Consider the following 20,632-nt stretch of genomic DNA (forward strand, 5'->3'; position numbering starts at 1 on the left):
TTTCTGGCATTGCATGCAGAATGTCTATCAATTTCTGATAATGCATTACAATGTGCCACTACACTACCCTGTGCCATTGTGAATATTATGAAGTGTTTCCACAAGTCAGAGAATCCCCGTCCAGTGAGAGAAGCCCATGATGAGCTCTGTGTGTGTGTAGGACAGTAGTGAGAGAAGCCCATGGTGAGCTCTGTGTGTAGGACAGTAGTGAGAGAAGCCCATGATGAGCTCTGTGTGTGTAGGACAGTAGTGAGAGAAGCCCATGATGAGCTCTGTGTGTGTAGGACAGTAGTGAGAGAAGTCCATGATGAGCTCTGTGTGTGTAGGACAGTAGTGAGAGCCCTGAGGGAATGGGAATGGAGCTCAGCAAACAGCAGCAGGATGTGTCGGACACACCGGAAGAGTGCTGAGGAATTCTCCTTGAGCCGTGCGAGAGCACATTTCCCATGGCACAGTTCCCTCTCTGGACTTCCTGGAGCGGCGGCGCAGTTTACACAGTCTGTGGGCCTGCGGAATTCTCAAACTCCCAGAGGGCCCGGGGAACGTGAACTTTGGGGTGCCCAATGACGCAGACCATCACGACCCTGTCAGAACCCCCGCCCCCGATAATTCTCCCCCGCCACGGAGCCAGACATCAGGACAGGGCATCAGGGCACCACAGAGAGGGCACATTAAGCTCCAAGGATGGAGGCTTTATTTTGTGACTTGACTCTTTGGAGGGATTCCCATGAGCAATATCTCAACATCATATCAAACTAATAACAAATCTGCTTGGGAGATCTGCCATGACTGATGTGGAAGTACTGTATGTGCTGGGAAGTTTAGAGGGTGCATTTGTTTTTAGATTATGGATCATAAACATTTTCATTTAAATGGCAGCCCTCACGAATGGAGAGTAAATCCACAGTCTCATCCATATTACATTTCTCAAGAAGCCTGGTAAGTTATTTTACCCACTGAATTTAATTGCTTGATTTTGGTTGGTCCAGCTCGCCCCAATTCCTTCTGTTTTAGCTCATCGCTCTGATCTTTGTGCTCAAACATAAAATAACTGTATCGTGTGGCCCATTTAGGATTTGAGAGGTGCATTAAATATGCTGAATGTGCTCAGCAGTGAATGCCCAACTCCCCGTCTGCTATTCTCAGTACACACACACACACACACACACACACACACACACACACAAACACGCACACACAAACACACACAAACACCTCCCAAGATGCCATAGTTTCCATCCCACTCACATCCCAAAAGCAGTGTATGACTTCTCATGTTTTGGCCTTGATGACTTTAGCAGAGGTACAAAATACCTGATCCTGCTCTCAAGGCAAACTAAAGGAAGCACTGCAGAGTCTGACAAATTCCTGCAGGTATCCACACAGGCATGCACGTGACGTGCAGACCAACACACAATCACTTGGAGAGGAAGATGCATACAGATGCTATCAATAAAAAAAACACCCTCACCAGATTTCTCAGGGCACAAGGAGTAAAGTAAATAAATTCATACGCCTAAACTGTCAGAATAGTTTATGGTGTTCTGACAAGGAGAGGCAGAGCGTGAGTTGTTAGTCAAAGCAATGCCCTTATGTGGGCAGATGTGGTGATGCAGGTCCCTGTCGATAAGAGGCCGACCTGTTGTGCACCAGCATAGGCTACTCCCCAGCATAAGCCACATGCAGGCACATAAGGCTACACAAATGCACAGAAACATAAACAAGAAATATCAAAAACTGACTGAGCATTAAAACTGACTGAGCATTAAAAAGACAAAAGCTATGTCTCGCACACCTATTATGCATGATGCTTTAGAAACATCATTCTCTAATTCCCATTTCTTATGCGACCCTTTGTGTTGGTTTGGCATCAGCTGACAGGAGCCCTAAAACAACAGTTATGAGCCCCGAGAGCTGGCTATTATTGCAGGAGTTCAGATCTGTCGTTGGGTCTGCTGAAACACTCTCCTTATCTGTCCTCAACACAGCGGGGCAGCTGCCAATCAGATCGGCCGGCCAGGGGAAGAACACTGGAAAATGACCGGAAATTCCACGCTGGATGGCTCTCACAATCAAAAAGAATGCGCTTTAAAAATCAGGCCACTGAGTGTGTTGCATAAGGGCCCAGCAAGATTGTTTTAGATGCTCACGAGGAGCAGAGATCTCGAGGGACGGAGACAAAGAGGGCATGCCTTTAGGACAAGAAGTGCACAAATAGTTCCAAAGAAAGCGAGGCCACCACCAGCTGCTGGAAGTGAACAAAAAAGGCCACTGCGGCTTCCTGTTCCATCTCCATGGTCCCTTAGACGTCGTCACCTGGTTTGACTTCAATATTTGTAGGCCCAGCTTCAGGCTGAAGTAGATCAAACTAAGAGAGCCTACTGTACATCTAGCTTGTGTGGTTCCAAGCAACAGCCCAAAGTAAGAAAATGTCACAATTTGGCAAAAACAATATATAAAACCTAATTACACTGGAAATGAAGGTGGACAGTAGTACAGTTGACCTCTCCATCTGATTTCTTTTATGTCCTACCCAGGTAGGGGCTCATGTCTTGTATCTCAGAGCGAATGATATGCAGCAGAGTGAAGCCGAGATCCTGCATGAAGCAGTCATCAGAGATAGAGTGCTGCTGCCACCTAGAGGTGAAAACTGAGAACACACAGGCCACTAACATAAATGTTCTTCCCCAACAGGCTATCAAGGGCCAGGCTGAATAGGATGTTGGATGGTGAGTGAAAGACAAAGTTTCCAAACACTTCCTATAGCCTAGCTTTGATGAAAACATATATTCTGTTATAAAAAAAAGAATATATCATTATCATTTTTAAAGAAGTATAATTATATAAATCCTATTTTTCAGTCAATGTAGGCTATGTGGTGGTGATGGTGGTGGGAAGAGGGGCTCTGAGAGTGGTCAACCTACATGCAAAGCCTGTCATATTCATGCATCAGGTGGATAGTATCCTAGTTTTCTTTAGTATTCTTTGAAAAAAAAAGGCGACTTCCATTTCCTAATGCATCACTTTTAACTGACCACTCTGAGTAAAAGTGTGCACTGCAGCCAGTTAAATGTGCACATACTACAGGGTTGCCAACTCTCACGCATTCGCCGTGACACTCACGATTTCAGCATCAATCTCACACTCTCACGCAGACTTCATTCCATTCTTATTTTTCTTCAACCCGTTCGTTATCAGTTGGTGACTTGACCACATGCAGCAGATCATTGTGTAGGCAGTAGACGAATTTAAGGCATGTAGCCTATAGGCTCTTTAGATGGACTGCAAGGATAGGTCTAATACCTGACTACAACGTTCTCAGCGCAGAGAAATTATGTAAGGGATAATCAACGACGCGCCGTGGAAAATAATGCACGTTCGAAGTGGTAATAAGGACCCGACGCCGCAGGCGTGATTGCTCACGAAGTTCTAGTCACACTGATATGAATGAATGACTCTTGACAGAGCACAATCTTTTCGATGGTATTATAGACCTACTAGTTGCTGTGATAGACGGATCGCGAGAAAATCAACGTGAATTTAGGCTGTTGATGTAGCCTACTCATTAATTTGTAGGCTATAAGGCATTACCGAGTAATCCCGTTTTTAAATTTCACTAGGCTTTCTACTTGTTCTCCAACTTCAGGTTGTATGCGCCCCAAAATAATGAACTAGGCTACTGCTCTTCCACTTGTTTGGTCTTTTGACTACATAGAAAAAGCATTTGGCTACTTCCACATATTAATAACTTTAGGATAGCCGAAAAGCATGACTGAAACCTATCACTCTCTTAAAGTGACAGGCATTAAATTACAATAAAGATAGGCTAAATGTAGCCTAAGTGAGTATGACAATCGTGTAAAAATCTAAAATCAATATGAAATAGTCAACTTACTATGTATTTTAGCTAATTACGCAGATCATAAATAATGTAAACTTAATATGAATTTCAAAATGTTTGAAATGCAAACATAGACATGAAACCACCTTTTCACTGAGTGTGTTGGGGGCTTGTAATGTATTTGTGATCTTTGTGGGGGGGACTCCCAAATCAAATCAAGAAAATATCAAAATTCTTGACTGATTATCAATATCAAAACAATTGTGACACTACATTTCTTATCATGTAGGCTATTTTTCATTGACTATGGCTCCTAACTGATAGCATACATGAGATAGATAGGCCTAAATATATAGCCTAGATGGATTGATGGATGGTTGTTTGGGTAGATAGCCTACTGTACAGAACATCTACACAGTATGATTCTGTAAATGACCTATTATTTTATTGGATGTGAGTTGTATCGGTCTACAACACCACTACAAATGACATTGGGAAAGCCATACTGGTAGGCCCATATTCACCTGGTTTAACAACTACCAGATGTTTATATGTAGTCTATGGTCTAGGCTATGGGCCCCGTGTGTCTGGCAAGGGGCCTGCACTTAAAGATTGTGCTGATATCTTCGGCACCCATTTTTTTTTTTTGGCGTGGCGTGGCCCTCAAATAAGCCAAATGCACACCCCCCCCCCCCCCCCCCTCCCTCTTCAAAATCTCACTCCAGCCAAACACCCGAAGTTGGCAACCCTGATACTAAATAAAAAAAAACTCTCTTTGTGTAATCATATACCGGTACTACTTCCAGGAAAATACATCTTGACAATTTGACATACTAAACACAGTGCATTTGCCACTTCATTGTAAGACCCCATGCCAATATTCTGGGCCTTAATGGCACAATCAGTCTTCATGGGTACAATAGCCCCATAGGGCTTACCTGGCCTATGTGGCTGGACAGCTTCTGTAGCTTCTTGTTTTAAGCCGTCATATACGCCTGTTTCTGTAGCCTGTGTAATGCAATACAAAACCTTTAGCCAACTACCGGACAAACCTAAATGTTTCGTGCTTGCCATGCAGCATGTCACAAATGCATTTCTCAACTTTCTATGCTTTCTACACGCTAACCGTTTATTCTGCGGCCCTGCTGTCATTATTTACTTCCGTGGGTGGTGTCCTGATACGTCAACCTTTCTGGCAACGCCTTAACAGCTCTGCGCATGCCCATAATGTCGTTGATGTTTTGAGTAGATGTATGTGTGTCTGCGTGTGTGTCCTCTCTCACACAAGTTTACTACAATTTAGAATCTTGTCCTCTATCCCCGGAATGGCAACAGCTGCCCCGAATCCAGAGGACTCGACCCGTGGCGGAAGCGGAGGGTCCAGTTCAGCTAGCTCCCTCGCAGGGGATGGAGACACGGAAGAGGCCGAGGATTTCACGTCGTCCTCCCATTGCTCGGAGCTGTCTCGGCGGCAGAACGAGCAAAGGAAGCAGGGGCTTTTCTGTGATGTGACATTGGCCTTCAGCAGTGGGGCGGCTGGCGCTCAGAACTTTGAGCTAGCAGCCCACCGATCTGTTTTAGCCGCTGCGACTGACTACTTCACACCGCTGCTGAGTGGGCAGTTTTCGGAGTCGGTGTCTGGTCGTGTTGATATGAAAGAATGGAGTTCAGAAAACGGGCCAGACCCTGATACAGTTGAGAGCGTCATTCAATACATGTATACGGGCGAGATCCGAGTCAGCACCTGCAATGTTCACGAAGTGTTGGAGCTTGCAGACAGGTAGGCGAATCCAGATCACGTACAGCTGACGGCAGATGACAGCTTTTCAAATAGGCTAGTTGACATAGCTTGCACTCCATTGCTGTTAGCGCGTGCTAGCTAAAATGTGTGAAGGCTTTGTGAATGTACTGTAGGCTAATGTCCTGTATATGAACATAACAAAATGCTGCTGCGCATTATATAACGCAAATATTACTATTGAAAGGTTGTCGTTTAGACCTAGAACTGGGTTTGTCTGCATTTTCTATACCTAGACATGCTAACTGAAGTGCACCCAACCATGCAACCTATTTGTTTTGATTCTAGAAGCAACTGTCAGCAACACTCAGATACAGGGCATACATATGATGAAGGATAACAGAAAGCTTGTTCAGCTTAAGTAGCTGTCATTGAAATATCAAGGAGACATAGATATCTATCAGGCCGGGGTATCCTCATGTTCTTGTTTGATTCTGTTTTGTTTACATAAACTTTCCCCTATCTCCCTCCTGTTATGCCATTTAGGTTCCTTCTGGTTCAGCTGAAGGACTTCTGCGGTGAGTTCCTGAAGCGCAAGCTGAGTCTGGCCAACTGCGTGGCAGTGCACAGCCTGGCACACATGTACACGCTGGACCAGCTGGCCCTGCGGGCGGCCGACATGATCCGCCGCAACTTCCATAAGGTCATCCAGGACGAGGAGTTCCTCACGCTGCCCTTTCACCTCGTGCGGGACTGGCTGTCAGACGCCGAGATCACGGTGGACTCTGAGGAGGCTCTGTTCGAGGCCGTGGTCAAGTGGGTGCAGCGGAATGCGGCGGAGCGCGAGCGCTACTTTGAGGAGCTGTTTCGCCTCCTGCGCCTGCCGCAGATCAAGCCCACCTACCTGACGCGCGCCGTCAAGAACGAGCGGCAGGTGGCGGCCAGCGAGGCCTGCCTGAGGCTGGTGGCCGAGGCGGTGGAGGGCCACGCCATCCGCTTCGAGAACCTCAAGTCGGCCGACGTGGAGCTGTGGTCCTCGTACGCCGCGTCCTTCCAGCCGCGCTTCGGCCAGAACATGGACGTGATCATGGTGGTGGGCGGCGTGTCGGAGGGCGGCGACTACCTGAGCGAGTGCGTGGGCTACTTCATCTACGAGGACCGCTGGGTCAACCTGCCGCACATCCACAACCACCTGGACGGGCACGCCATCGCCGCCACCGACACACACGTCTACGTGGCCGGCTCCATGGAGCCCGGCTTCGCCAAGACCGTCGAGCGCTACAACCCCAACCGCAACACCTGGGAGCAGGTGAGCAACCTGACCACGCGCAAGCACTCCTTCGGCCTGACGTGCGTCAAGAACATCCTGTACAGCATCGGCGGCCACGGCAACTTCAGCCCGGGCTTCAAGGACGTCAGCGTGTACGAGCCCGACCAGGACAAGTGGCACAACCTGGAGTCGGCGCCCAAGATCCTGCGCGACGTCAAGGCGGTCAGCGTGGAGGACCGCTACGTGTACGTGACGGCGCGCACGCCCGTGGACACGGACAACGAGGACGGCCTGAAGACGGTGACCACGCGCTACGACACGGAGACGCGGCAGTGGCAGGACGTGGACTCGCTGCCCCTGGTGGACAACTACTGCCTGTTCCAGATGGCCGTGGCCTCCACCAACTTCTACCACACGGCCTCGTGCTGCCCCAAGAGCTACTCCGGCGTGCGCGACGAGGCGGCGCGGCAGAAGATCAGCGGCCGCGTCTCGGACGAGATCCTGGAGAGCCTGCCGCCGGAGGTGATCGGCGTGGAGGGCGCCGCCGTCTGCCACTTCCACCAGGACGTCTTCGTCATCGGCGGCTGGAAGAACAGCGACGACGTGGACAAGCAGTACCGCAAGGAGGCGTACCGCTACTGCGCCGAGCGCAAGCGCTGGATGCTGCTGCCGCCCATGCCCCAGCCCCGGTGCCGCGCCACCGCCTGCCACGTGCGCATCCCCTACCGCTTCCTGTACGGCTGCCAGCGCTACCCCATGCCGCAGAACCTGGCGCGCCAGCGCGACCGCATGCAGCAAATGCAGCAGCTGCACCGGCGCACGCTCACCCTGCGCCGACAGCTGCAGTCGCAGATCGAGTGCTGAGGACCAGGACACGGAGCGAGGCGGAGCGAGGCGGAGCGGAGCGGGGCGCTTCATCGCGCAGGTGCCGCAGGCCGGTCGAGGGCCGATGCCACCTCTCGTCCCTCGTGGCCCCACCCCCGCACCAGACCCACTCCCACCCCACCCGTCCTTTGGAACATCAGTCCAGCGTCCTCCCAGATGAAGCGTAGGCAGGCGTTTCAGTGGCAGAGTGTGCGGCCTTCAAAAGCCCAGGCTAGTCTTCACAGCCATCCGCACGTCGAGTCCATCCATCTTCACGGCATCCGCCACTACGCACGTGGTCTTGACCACCTCCATCCCATTTGTTTTCAGACCTTTGCAAGGACCATCAGGCTCTCTGCTTAAGGGTGTGCTTGGCGTGAAGGGTGGCCTCAGAGTGGTGTCGAGGGCAAAGCTGGTGGAGGGGGTTGGCATGCCATATTGCACAGCATCTTAGCTGAGTTTCATGCCATGCAGGCTGGTGGCTATGAGAAGTTTCACTTTGAGAGTAACGGTGAGATGCATTTGATTTTGACGCCGCTGGAAGGGACAGCCAGTCCGAATGTATTGCATCAATAGGATTTCTAAACAGAGACCAAAATGTGGAAACAGCTTTTAAAGTCGCGCACATGTGTTGTGTATTTTAATGTGTATATAGAGAGAACAGAGTATATATAAATATACATATGTATATGCGTGTATCCTCGTGGCCAAATCAATATGTAGCAGGTTATAGTGCGATCACAAATCAGAGCTGTGAAGGTCCACGTGGCTCTGTCTTCATGGACGGACCACGTTCCATTCCAATCATATGTCTTCACTCATGAAAGACAAAAGGAAATATTGCCCAAACTGACATTCCAGCATGAAAACCACATTCTCAAGATAAATAGATTCAGACCAGACAGCTTAGCATAGCTAGCTTTTCTGCAGCATTAGAGCACCTTTGTGACTTGCGCTTCTAGCTTTGCTGTTACGACTGTGTTTGAGGGGGTAATCCACAGGTTGCAAAGGTAGTAGTTTAGTCGGGAAAGGAGCGTGAAATCCTCTGAGGGTCCATGGCTCTGCTCCTTACACTAATGTTCTTTTGCTCTCCAAGCACTCAGTTAGGGCTCGTAGGGTACGCTGTTTTGTCTTAAGCTCCGCCCATCACCAGCACAAGGGGTCTACATGGCAGCAAGAGGAAAGTTGAGGAACTCCTAGATGGAAATGCGGAATTGCAACACTAGAATACTAGATGGGTGGAGAGAGGGAGAGAAGATTACGTTGTAGATAGGTAGAAAAGACCGGAAGGTTGTTCCTTTTCTGTCTCAACATTGTTTTACATCAGACTTCTGACATTTCTGTCGAATCACATTTCATTCCACTACATATTGTTACGTTGTTGTTCTGAATTGTGTTGCTGTTGACATTGTTTTTTTTGGGTTTTTTTATCCTTCTTAGTTGGTTCTTAACTAACTTGGATGGGTAAGGCTATGTTGGCTTAACTGGCCTTCATCTCTATGGTGCAGCATCTCCCTGTCTTGTGTCCTGACACGCCCATCATCTACTTTCTGAACTTGCTTCACAGGGGCAGAACCTTTCCCTTCTGCCTCGTCATCCATATCCAGGTCTGCAGTACTGGATGCCTTTGTGTGTGTGTGTGTGTGTGTATGTATGTGTGTACAGGACAGAGTACCAGAAAGACAAGTCCTGTTATGTTGGGGTTTGTGTGGGACCGGGATGGTGAGATAATGAGAACCATTGGGTTTGGGGGTTAGGTTCAATGTGTCTATAATATGTGTTAAAGTTTATCCATCTGCTAAGCAGAGCTTTAAAGGTGAAAGTGCACTTTACAGCACAGATGACTTTATTATTTACTTGTATTATGTACTATTTACCATGATTATGTTGTATTTAAAGGAGCTTATGTTAGTTTTTGTTTCAAAGTACTGAATGTTTCAGAGGCTAACCTCCACCTCATCAGTCTTTGCCTCATTGGATGAAGCAGACCAGAGACCAAATATCATTTGATATCCGAAGTATCCAAGGATATTACCAGATGACCGATGTTTTGACCAACTCTCCAATCAGTTTTCGGTTACATACATCTGTATCTGTCATTTACAAATGTCATTCCAATTAAATTGAACTTTACTAAATACAAGATGTCATTTTTTCCCTCTCTTCCTGTCCTTTTCCTGTCTGTTTCTACTATGCAGCCTGTTGCTGTTGTACTATGTTGTGTTTTTTTCCCTTTCTTCTTAATCTGACTACTGCAAGCTTTGTGCCTGTATATTGGATGATTACGCACTTAATGGACATTGTATTCTGAGTCAATTCCAAGTTGTTTGAGAGGCTTATGAAGAATGTTTTTTTTTTTTTTTTTCCAACTCTATAGAGTTTGATTGCTACTGTGTGACATAGCTTGACTAATGAATAGGCCATGTCTTACAAATAGTTTGTCATAAACCTATGTCCGATTTAAGTTTGTCTGAGACATCACCCCTAATGCTTTGCCAGGAGGATGCGTTAAGATGACTCTGATTGTACAAATTTGTATGAAACATATTTTGACACCGTTCTGTCTTAAGTTAAGCTATGTTGCTATCTCTGAGCCACAGCAGAGAGGGAAATGGTTTAGGGGGGAAATGCATGCTGAACAGTTACTGAGCCTGCCCAAGAAATCATGCAGAAAGATCAGCCATTTCCTAGCTCTTTGCCTGTTTGTATAGCAACAAAAAATGAAAATAAAAAAAATGAGTCATGAGTATATTTTAGGCTTTGCATGTCATGAACCTTGTAATACTACAAAAACAAAATGATGAAATGCTGAAATGAAATCAGTTTTAATAGGTTTTTTTCCATTTAGTGGTAAGTGCTGTCTAAAGAAATTCATGCAACAGACACTAAATCCATGTCCATACTTCAAACCAGCAAAAGTGTAGATGACGGTCGCCTGTATCATGAACCCACCCTCTTTAAGAAGAAATAGAAAAATATATGGATGCAATAAAAAAATAAATAGAAGTTCTAATTTGTGTCTGCCTTGGTTATTTCCCCCCCTTAAGCAATTTAGGAGGAGCTTGGAGCATTTTATTAATGTCTGTTGGGTGCCTGAGTCTACTTAAGGGAGAGGGCCATTGGTCCAGGGTCTCAAACAGACAGAATGCTGTTGGAGGTGGACAGTTTGAGTTGCTCCCTTGGGGTCTGCATGGAATCGCGGGGTGCCGCATACTCTGCCACGTTGGGCAGGCCTGGCACCACACAGCAGCTCAGGGCGCTACGGAAAATGCCCATGTCGTGGGCATCATACCTGCAAGGGAATCACGAAACATGAACGTTTATTATTCAGCACTATAATGATAAGGTGTAATGTATGCTGAGATGTTGTTGCTATTCTAAGGTGATGCTATCTAGTATCCACGCTGTAGCTGTAACATTGGGTCTGTGCTTGTCACATGAAATGTGCGAAGTGTGTGCATGATTTTCAGGAGATGGGTTGAAAGTTTACCATTCATCGGTCTTTTCATCATAGCACTCCACATTGAATGTGGTGGTGAATCCATTAAAGCCACCCACCACAAACAACAGGTCATCCACAACCTGAAGGGGAAAGGGAGAAAATAAGTGGTACACCTGTTAACATACACCATAGATGCTTAAGGGGTCTAGTCTTCTGTGTAACTTGGACAATGGCCTGTGAAATGTGGCAAAGAGCACTGAAGAGATGTGGTTGTGAGATGGTGCACCTCAATCCCAAAATTGCTGCGTGGGTTGAACATGGTTGGCACAGCACGCCAAGTGTTGGTCGACGGGTTGTAGGCCTCTGCATTTCGCAAACGGTTGGCACCATCAAAACCTCCAACCTGACGAAACGAAAACAATAGACAACAGCATATCAAATACAGATGTTAGGGGGAAAATAACGAAAATAACCCATTCTCATTTCTTAGGCACACAGAAAAATGATCCATTTACAAGTTTTATCCAGGGCATCGAAAGCAGGTTCCCTCCCCACTGAGATATAGAGGTACTATGATTGAGGCACTGTGTGTTTTTGAGGTTGGAGGGGGGACCTACCGCATACACATGCTCCCCATATGCGATCACTCCCACTCCACTGCGCCGGCTCCTCATTGGAGCGATCAGCGTCCACTGGTTGGTCAGGGGGTTGTAGCTCTCTGCCGTGAACAGGCACTCATTCCCGTTGAAACCACCACAAATGTACACCTGTCAATCACAAATCACTATCATATCAAGTAGTTACTGTATTTTATCTTGAAATAACAGATTTAATCATTTGATGCTACACTGACTTACAATATGGAGAATGGAGTTTCTTCCATGCCAATGCGTGTACTATGTAATGTCAGGTAGGAGCATGACCCTTTTAGTCGGATTTAGTGGAATTGGGTTCATCCTTAGCTCTAAATAGGTATACCCAGTATGTTGAAAACTGACAAAAAGGGGAATTCCTTTAAATGTGCTTTACAAACTAGACTGCTCTTCCAAGGAAATGCAAAGTGTGCTTGCTCAGCAGTAGCAGAGGGCCACTAGACTAGAGCGGTATAAAACAGTGGCTTGACCTACCCTGCCATGCAGGGTCGTGGCGCTGGCATCGCTCCTCTGCTCGTGCATGGTGGCGATGAGGGTCCACTGGTTGGTCTCGGGCTCGTAACGCTCGGCCGTGTTGAGGCGCATGTAGCCGTCGAAGCCGCCCATGGCGTAGATGCAGCCGTCCAGCACCGTCACACTCACGTAGCAGCGGCGCGAGTGCATGGGTGCCACCTGGTGCCAGGTGCGGGTGATGGGGCTGAACTTGCGCACGCTGTTGAAGTAGTCCACGCTGTCGAACCCACCGACGCAGTACACAAAGCCGTTCAGGTAGGCTGCGCCGTGATAGGCCCGTGGGCTCTCCTCCTCACGGGTCACATTCACCCAGCGGTCCGCCCTGGCATCGTACGCCTCAATCCCATTGGTGGGGCTGCCACCACTCCATCCACCGATGGCCAATAGGATGGCGTAAGGAAGGCGAGGACGGGTCAGAGGGTTGGTGAAGTCATTGGAGGGGCCGTTCATGTTGAGGTCGTACATTGCCTTCAGGGCGTTGATGATGACGGGCTTACACTCTTCGTTGTCCTTCACCAGCGTGTTGTTCTTCACGTTGTTCATGAAGTAATCAGCCGTCATCAAGGCCAAGCGAACCTGGATACACGTCAGAGGGGATAAATAAAGCAGGGGGTTGAGAGATATGGATGAATACACTAAAGAATGTTTGTTGCATAGAGAGGGAATGGTTAAGATTTAGAATCATCTCATCCATTTCTCCCTTCAAAGCTCCATGTACTGCTACAGACAATGGTGCTGGTGAAATGTGTTGAGAAACTAGAAAAAGTGACCTGCAGCTTTGGATCTATTCAGTCTTGGTCTACTACAAGCTCTTTAAGTCTGTCTCTTACCTTGGGCAGCAGCACAACGATGTGCTTCTTCCTCTGCTGGGGCTCATGGGCGATCCATCGCTGCACGGCCTCGTAGACCACCTCTTCCTGCTTCACGTTCAGCTCGTCCTTCTCGATGATCCCACACAGCTCGGTCAGGGACAGCTGCATGAACTCCTCGGAGACCCTCACCATGTCCTCGAAGTTGTGCAGGATGAAGACGTAGGCACGTCGGCATAGCTCTGTGCACGAGTAGAAGTCGGCGAACTTGCAGATGCCAATGCAGTTCTGCAGGCACATCATGCCCTCCAGGAACTCGCAGCAGGCGCGCACAATGCCCATGACGGAGAACTGGTCTGCGGCCGCCAGGAGCTGCTGCACGCTCTCCGTGGTGACAGGGACGGTGCGCGTGTAGGCATACTCGATGATGAGGCGCATCATGTCGGGGGAAACACCAGGGATGGCGTAGACTCGCCTCTCTGAGTTGTTCCACTCGCTGGTGAATAAGGCTCTGCACCAACAAGAATTCCCATTCACTTCGTCACTGACACATTTCAGACAGTCATCATCAGCATCACCATAGTTATTGCTATCATCCTCCTTATCAGTCATGACAAAGACTAGTTCCTCTCATTTGCAAGGAAATAGGAACTTAGACATTGACCTCTGACCTAAGATAAGCCTTAATGGTAAACCTAAATCTATGCAAAAGAGAGGAGGATCCATGAGTAAATAGCAGAAAATAAATCCTATAGATCCCATGAATGCTGACAGTCTATGAGAAATTAGGCTTATTAGGAGTATTGATTGAAATACAGTCTGAAGGGGCCTCATAGTCCCATACCACTCACCGGAAGTAGGCACTGCAGCTACACAGAATGTTCTTGTGAGCATTAAACTCCATCCCATTGACTTTGATGACCACATCACACAGCTTGCCCTCAAGACGGAGCTCATTGAAAATGGTGCAGGCCATGGCACTCATTTTTCTCTCCATGAAGCAGCGCTGGAACTTGGGGGAGGCGGCTGCCTGTTCCTCGGGTTCACTCATCTTTGCTGTAGTAGCTACACGAATGAAGAGTGACTGACAAGTACAACTAGATCTGCATTGGAAGTGACAGAGTTGCTGTTGGTTTGTTCAGAGGCTGAGCTCAACTGAAATGATGCCTGTCGCCTGTGTTCTAGATTGCGTGTTCTAGAACCTCTCATTATAGCATCACTGCAGTAGAATGTACAGGAATGCCTTCTTATTTTTGTATGTGGCTGATGCATGACTACCAATATAAAGTTGCTGAAATTGAACATGCTGATTAATAAATTATTCCAGCTTAGTGTTTTTATGTCCCAAGCACTGAGACATATAACCCTACACAATTGTCATACAACAGAGAGCATAAACTAAGGAAATAACATGTAATGGCTGTTGACAAAGTGTTTTGCCAGGCTAATTACACACTTATAACAATTTCATAAACTGAGAAATTGAGTGGCAATAAAAGGCTGACCCTGATGTTACCTACCCGGAATGATTTTTCTACATCCTTTGTATTACTGGGGACACATCCGGTTGTTTCTCCGGTCCGACTGCTGCTCTAGCCAGTTGTTACCACAGTGCTGTGTAAATTTGGTTCAGGACATTCTGTTCATGTTGTGCTAGCTCAAACACTGCTGCAAGCTGCACATTTGTTGTTGATCATTTATAATAATAACCTTCATCCTACGTTAAAATGGTAAGTAAATACTTACGTTTGGTACTACTTTCTGCATGCCATAAGACTAATCTTGTGCTAGCTATGTGCAAGAGAGCGAATGAATGACTGCTGTGTTTCACCCTGCATCCACAATTTCCTCCAAAGTATGTAACGTTACGTCTTCTGAAGCATTCACCAAAGAGCTATCTTTTTTTGGTTTGTTTACAGCGTAGTCATTTGTCTGGTTGGTTTGTCTAAATAACGTTAGTTACATTAGCGATAGGTTACTTAGCTAATGCTAGTCATGCATCCTTATGAAAGCGTTGTAACTTTCGATTTCAGTTTGAAAGATACGTTTGTTGCATTAAAATAGCTTTTGCCAGCTGCATATCTTATATATTCAGTCATTGAGGTCTAAACTACAGAGGACCCTTCAAAGTTGTCCTGCTGGGGTCGAATGAGTTAGCTACGTAACGGACACGGTGACATAACAGCTGGGTAGACAGTCGCGTTTTAAACAATGCGATATATTCTGACTGCAGCTAATGTGCAGTTTTTACCATTGACGGTATTAACTGCGCTGCAAGTGAAGCTGACAGCTTCAGAAAATGCCAGGAATCAGTGGTTAGTGGTTGCAGTGGTTTACTTATAGTAGTCTGCCTTCCAGTTTGGAAAACAGTCTTAACTGTACATCATTTGAAAGGTGTGGCTTTGTGTCTCTGCAGATTCCCGTGCTGTCAAAATCATCAGTGCGAATCGGAAATCCTCAGAAGGTGGATCAGATTCTAAATGGCATGAGGCAGGCAGGACCTAACTCTGTCCAGGTAGGCTACATCATTAAATTAACTCCCATGCAGTAAAGTTGAGTCATGAAATAAGTTTAGGTGGATTTAACACTAAGGTATTGCTTGTTTGTTTTGTTTAGGCTGTTAGTTTACATTTGTCATAATACTATCAGGTGATTGCCTTGTAAATCTTAAACATAATTAACATAATTGCCACCTTATAGGCCTAATGTTGTAAACATTTATGTAGATATTGTACAGAAACCCCAGACCATAATGCTCTTTTTTTTTTTTAGATCATCTCAGACTTTGACATGACTCTCACCAGATTTGCTGTTAATGGAAAACGATGCCCTACTTGCCACAGTGAGTTATTCATAATAATAGGATTCTTCAGAAGCATGTCTTTAGTTAGTTAGTAGTGGGTGGAATTATTTCAAACCAATTCCAGTCAACCAAAATGGGCTTCCCAAAATATGAACTGAGAGTATGTTGTTTTTGCAGATATTCTGGATAACAGCAAATTGATCAGTGAAGATTGCAAAGTACAGGTAAGAGCCTATTAATCTGCTGAGGGTTTGTGGTTTGTGAACACTTCTTTACTTAGTGTTTATTCTAAGAGGACCTATTGAGGCCTACAGGATGTAAGGTGATAATTGACCGTGGCGTTTGTGTTGTCTTCAGCTGGCGCACCTGCTGAACACATACTACCCCATTGAGATAGACTCCACCCGCTCAGTGGAGGATAAAATACCGTACATGGTGGAATGGTAAGTCTTACCTGGTCATCTCTATCAGTTAACACATATCAACCACCGCTCTGTTGGCCTGTGCCTTGCCATCTTGCCCTGATAGAGAGGGAGAGGAAGTGTTGTGAAGTACTGTGTGGTTTGACACAGGTGGACCAAAGCCCACGAGCTTCTGGTGCAGCAGAAGATCAAGAAGGACTTGCTGGCGATGGTGGTGAGGGAATCGGATGCCTTGCTCAGGTTAGTGTGGGATGGGTCTGGACATCGGCATTCTGTCTTCTTACAAAGTAGCGGTCATGTTTGTAATCGTTAAACAGGTCATTTATGTTTAGTTTTAGGTTTTCCCACCATGTTTAGTTTCAGTTTCCCACCAGGTTAACTAATGAACAAACATCAGAAATGCATTTATGTCCATGGTTCTGCTGTTGCTCTGCAGGGAAGACTACCAGTTTTTCTTTGACCACTCGAAGGAGCAGAACATCCCGCTGCTCATCTTCTCTGCGGGAATTGGAGACGTGCTGGAGGAGGTGATCAGACAGGCTGGGGTCTTCTACCCAAACGTCAAAGTCTTCTCCAACTACATGGACTTTGATGAAACTGTGAGTGCTGTGCTGTTAAGCTTATATTTCCACATTTTTTTCTTATCACAATGATTTTTCCCCAATGCAAAACTGTCAGGAGTTACCGGAAAAAAATGGATTGCACAACAGTTTCCATCATTGACTTATTGACAATTATGATATATTTATGGTTACGGTATTATGTTTATGGGGATTTTCTATTGGTATTATTTTGCATTTGGTCCAGTCTATTTACTTCTAGTATATTTTGTGTAGGCTATATGCCTATTTTTAATTGTAATGTTGATTGTTATTATTTTACATTGCTTTGGACAAAAGCATCTGCCAATAATCATATGCTTCATGCCTGTTGAATAATTTGTTACATTTACATTTAGCAAACACTGTTGTCCAAAGTGACTTACATATACATATGTCAACAATTTTACAAGGGATTACATTGTCCCCAGAGCAATTTGGGGTTAAGTGACTTGCTCAGGAGCACACCGGTGAAAGCTGGGAATTGAAGCCACAACTTTCAGGCTACTGCACGCTAGCCCAGCTCCTTAACTACTACACTACCACCGCCCCAATCATTCAGCATTCCTTTGAGAAAACACATACTCACACTGGGATCCATACCTCGTGATGGTACATTACTAATTCATGTGCAATAGTGGAGTAATTTGCTGTTATCCTGGTATATATATTAGTGGTGCTAATCCATCCTAAACTGATCATGTTTGTTCATTAGGGCACATTGCAGGCTTTCAAAGGTGAACTCATCCACACCTATAACAAGCGGGAGGGCGCCCTACTCAACACCGGCCACTTCCAGGAACTCCACGAGCGCCACAACGTCCTGCTGCTGGGAGACTCCATAGGGGACCTGACCATGGCCGACGGTGTGCAGAACATGGAGAACATACTGAAGATTGGCTTCCTAAACGATAAGGTACATGCACACCTGCATACTAGGGCTGTCACAGTACATTACCAGTGAAATGACATTATTCTCAATTCCCAAATCAATACCATGGTAAAAGCAGAATGATCCTTGTTTCTCCATTAATGTGTCCTGATTTATGTGTCCCAACATTTCTCAATTTTCATTGCTGTCATTTTAAAATGATTGGCAGAGCTGATGATAGTTGCTGTAGCTACAGCAACAGTAAAACTAAAAGTCAACAAAGTAACCTTCATAACATTAGTCACAAGTCACAAGAAATATACCTATTGAAATCGAAACAAAGTCTGAGGTGCTGGCGTCTCTTCATGTATTTGGAATTTTAGCATCAATTTGGTATTGACTCTCATGACATCCTTAACAAACAAACATACATGCATACATATCATATGCACATAGAGAGACAAACACAGGTCATTTCTAATGCTAACCTGTTTGTTTCCATTCTGTGCTGCAGGTGGAGGAGAGGATGGAGTCCTACCTGAAGTCCTATGATGTTATCTTGGTGAAAGATGAAACCATGGAAGTGCCCAACGGGATCTTGCGGTACATCACTGGCTGCCAGTGACCGTTGTGTCCAGCCCAGCCCACCTCAGACACTCACACTCATGTCCCTGGACTCAGCTCTCTGCAGGGTCGGCCTTCTGTCCTCATCTTTGTGTCCCTGACCGACAGAAAGGTGTCCTGGCCCCTGCCTCCCAGCCTCGGGTCCTGACCTCCCCCACCTCAACATATAGCGCTGGTGACCCTGTGCTGTTGGCGTGCCATTTTTTCCTCCTGTGGATGAGTGTTTTAAGTGTTGCAGTGTGAGGAACAGTTCACCTGATGTTTTCTTTACATGCGCCTGTTTCTTCCCTTTGTCATATTCACAACTGTCACATGAAAGTTCAGCTGTACCTCAAAGCTTTACTATCTTTTTTCACAGTGACTGATGGGCCTATTTTTTTTTACAACACACACACACACACACACACACACACACGCACACACAGACACATTTAGATATATGCACACATTTCGAACAGAAGGGCATTTGATTTGCTCTGGGTTGTTAAAAATGCATGAGATTTTTCTGGACCTAGCACATTTGTACTATGGAGAGCTTCAGCCTTTGGAACATAGTTTGAGCACCTTCACTGGCCATTGGTTTGTAATGTCCGCTGCTCTGAAGTAACTGGCAAGAGGTCTACAGAGAGGGTCCAATGCATGGGCTTCAGTGGCAACCTCACTCAAGCTTATTTGGAAACACCACCCATGTATGTGTTGAAAAGGGACTTATTTTGAAAGGATATATGGCTGTCCCTTAGTTTGTTATTTAGACTGTAGCGGTTTATTTGGTTTAATAGTTTTCCTTGTTTTAGAGTGTTTTTTATGCTTTATTGTGCTGGCAGTGAGTATGATATCCTGATCATGAATTATTTTTAAAGTGGCAAAGAAACTCAAGAAAGCCTGTGCCACTGACGTTCAATGGAACCAGCTGAGAGGGCGCTGGTGGTTTGTTTCCTGGTTCACTATAAGGACTATCCTCTCTCAGTGCATCAGCCAGAGTGGCGTTAGCAGCGTGATTAGCGCATCACATGGCACTGGTCCTGCAGCTGTGTCCCTCTCCTGAGTGTCCTGAGGTTTCAACGTTTGCTATGAATGACGATGAGTGTTCTCACAGTGTGTTTTTTCTGTCTATCCACGGAGCCAGACTAAAGTCATCTCAAAGCCACAGCAGGCATTTTCAAAGCATTTGCTTAGAATGTATTTGCATTGTTTGTGGAGTTCAATTTGAACATGAATAGTTTTTATCGATCTTTGTTTGTATTTGTTTTTTGATATCTCTCCGAGACAAAACAATATCTGTATGTAACTGCACTTTCATACCCAGGGGACACATTTTAAGAGCTGGTACTGAATGTACAGTTTGTACAAATAAGCAGTGCTTTATTCTTATGCCAAGGGTTCATTGGTGCTTGTGAACAGTTTTGCACTGACTACAGCACTATGTCAGGAAAGATCTTTCTCAGAATGTCAACAGTACATTTAAACTATAAAACATTTGATATCATTGAATAATTTGGAAGAATGACCAGCAGAACATTCACAGTGGCAACATGAACATGAAGACTTGCATGGCAAACATATTTACCTGGTAGTCTGCATCTCACCCAGTTCTACTCTGTTATCTTAGAAATTGTTTCAGAGATGTCAGAGGCTTTCTGTCTCTGACACATATGGCCCATCCAGCACACTTTCAGGCCATATGCGGCTAATCCAATGGCAATTGTTGCGTCCATTCTGCATATTGCGATAATCCAGAGTTAAGTGTTTTGGACGTTTATGGAATTAAACATGTTTTTAAGGAAATATGTGTTGTGTATTGTGTGGGCTCTTTGTGAACTGGACTCATTAAAGCTCTGCATGAGTATCGTGTTTTGAAAGGGAGCAACAGATCGGCTTTGGATGAACTCCATTCTGACTAGAGATCCACAATTACCACATTGTGTCTTTAATTGGGCTGGGGAAAAAAAGACATCTGTTTTTCAGTGTCCATACTTTTCTCTCTATGGGTTTCTCTTGCATGTTTCCAAGTCATTTCAACTCTGGAACATGTTGTTCTCTCCATGCTAGGGAACTTAGTTTCAGGAGGGCATTTACGTAATGGAAGAAATTCTCACCTAAATGTGACTGGTGGCCCCTCTGGGGACCCCAGTTTCTATCTTGGTCTGGAGATTTTCACTTCTTCACTCTGGAGGTGAGCTAAT

General features: G+C 45.9%; 3 protein-coding genes across 6 annotated transcripts; 2 read left to right on the forward strand and 1 right to left on the reverse strand.

Annotated features, from left to right (window-relative positions):
- The first annotated feature begins 5,081 nt into the window (after window positions 1-5,081).
- Window positions 5,082-10,557, forward strand: LOC134077420 (kelch-like protein 11). The gene is made up of 2 exons (XM_062533012.1): window positions 5,082-5,621; window positions 6,126-10,557. Exons 1-2 carry the CDS (start codon window positions 5,095-5,097, stop codon window positions 7,711-7,713), a joined length of 2,115 nt encoding a protein of 704 aa, XP_062388996.1. The 5' UTR covers window positions 5,082-5,094; the 3' UTR covers window positions 7,714-10,557.
- A 160-nt stretch (window positions 10,558-10,717) lies between these two features.
- On the reverse strand, window positions 10,718-15,312 carry LOC134077421 (kelch-like protein 10). Of its 4 annotated transcripts, none has more exons than XM_062533016.1 (9): window positions 15,176-15,312; window positions 14,651-14,744; window positions 13,982-14,195; window positions 13,152-13,641; window positions 12,283-12,897; window positions 11,773-11,922; window positions 11,442-11,558; window positions 11,204-11,295; window positions 10,718-11,005 (listed from the first exon to the last, which is right to left on the reverse strand). In XM_062533016.1, the coding sequence occupies exons 3-9, from the start codon at window positions 14,179-14,181 to the stop codon at window positions 10,846-10,848; spliced, it is 1,824 nt and encodes a 607-aa protein (XP_062389000.1). In that variant the 5' UTR covers window positions 14,182-14,195; window positions 14,651-14,744; window positions 15,176-15,312; the 3' UTR covers window positions 10,718-10,845. The 4 variants fall into 4 exon arrangements, with proteins under 4 accessions (XP_062389000.1, XP_062388997.1, XP_062388999.1 ...); XM_062533013.1 differs by having other exon boundaries at window positions 14,877-15,312; XM_062533015.1 differs by having other exon boundaries at window positions 13,982-14,214; window positions 14,877-15,312.
- Window positions 14,720-20,228, forward strand: LOC134077422 (cytosolic 5'-nucleotidase 3-like). The gene is made up of 9 exons (XM_062533017.1): window positions 14,720-14,860; window positions 15,547-15,645; window positions 15,903-15,972; window positions 16,111-16,157; window positions 16,291-16,376; window positions 16,506-16,595; window positions 16,792-16,954; window positions 17,670-17,870; window positions 18,340-20,228. Exons 1-9 carry the CDS (start codon window positions 14,858-14,860, stop codon window positions 18,448-18,450), a joined length of 870 nt encoding a protein of 289 aa, XP_062389001.1. The 5' UTR covers window positions 14,720-14,857; the 3' UTR covers window positions 18,451-20,228.
- Window positions 20,229-20,632: the final 404 nt, after the last annotated feature.

The sequence above is a fragment of the Sardina pilchardus genome, chromosome 3, assembly GCF_963854185.1.
Source record: "Sardina pilchardus chromosome 3, fSarPil1.1, whole genome shotgun sequence".
Lineage (NCBI taxonomy): Eukaryota > Metazoa > Chordata > Actinopteri > Clupeiformes > Clupeidae > Sardina > Sardina pilchardus.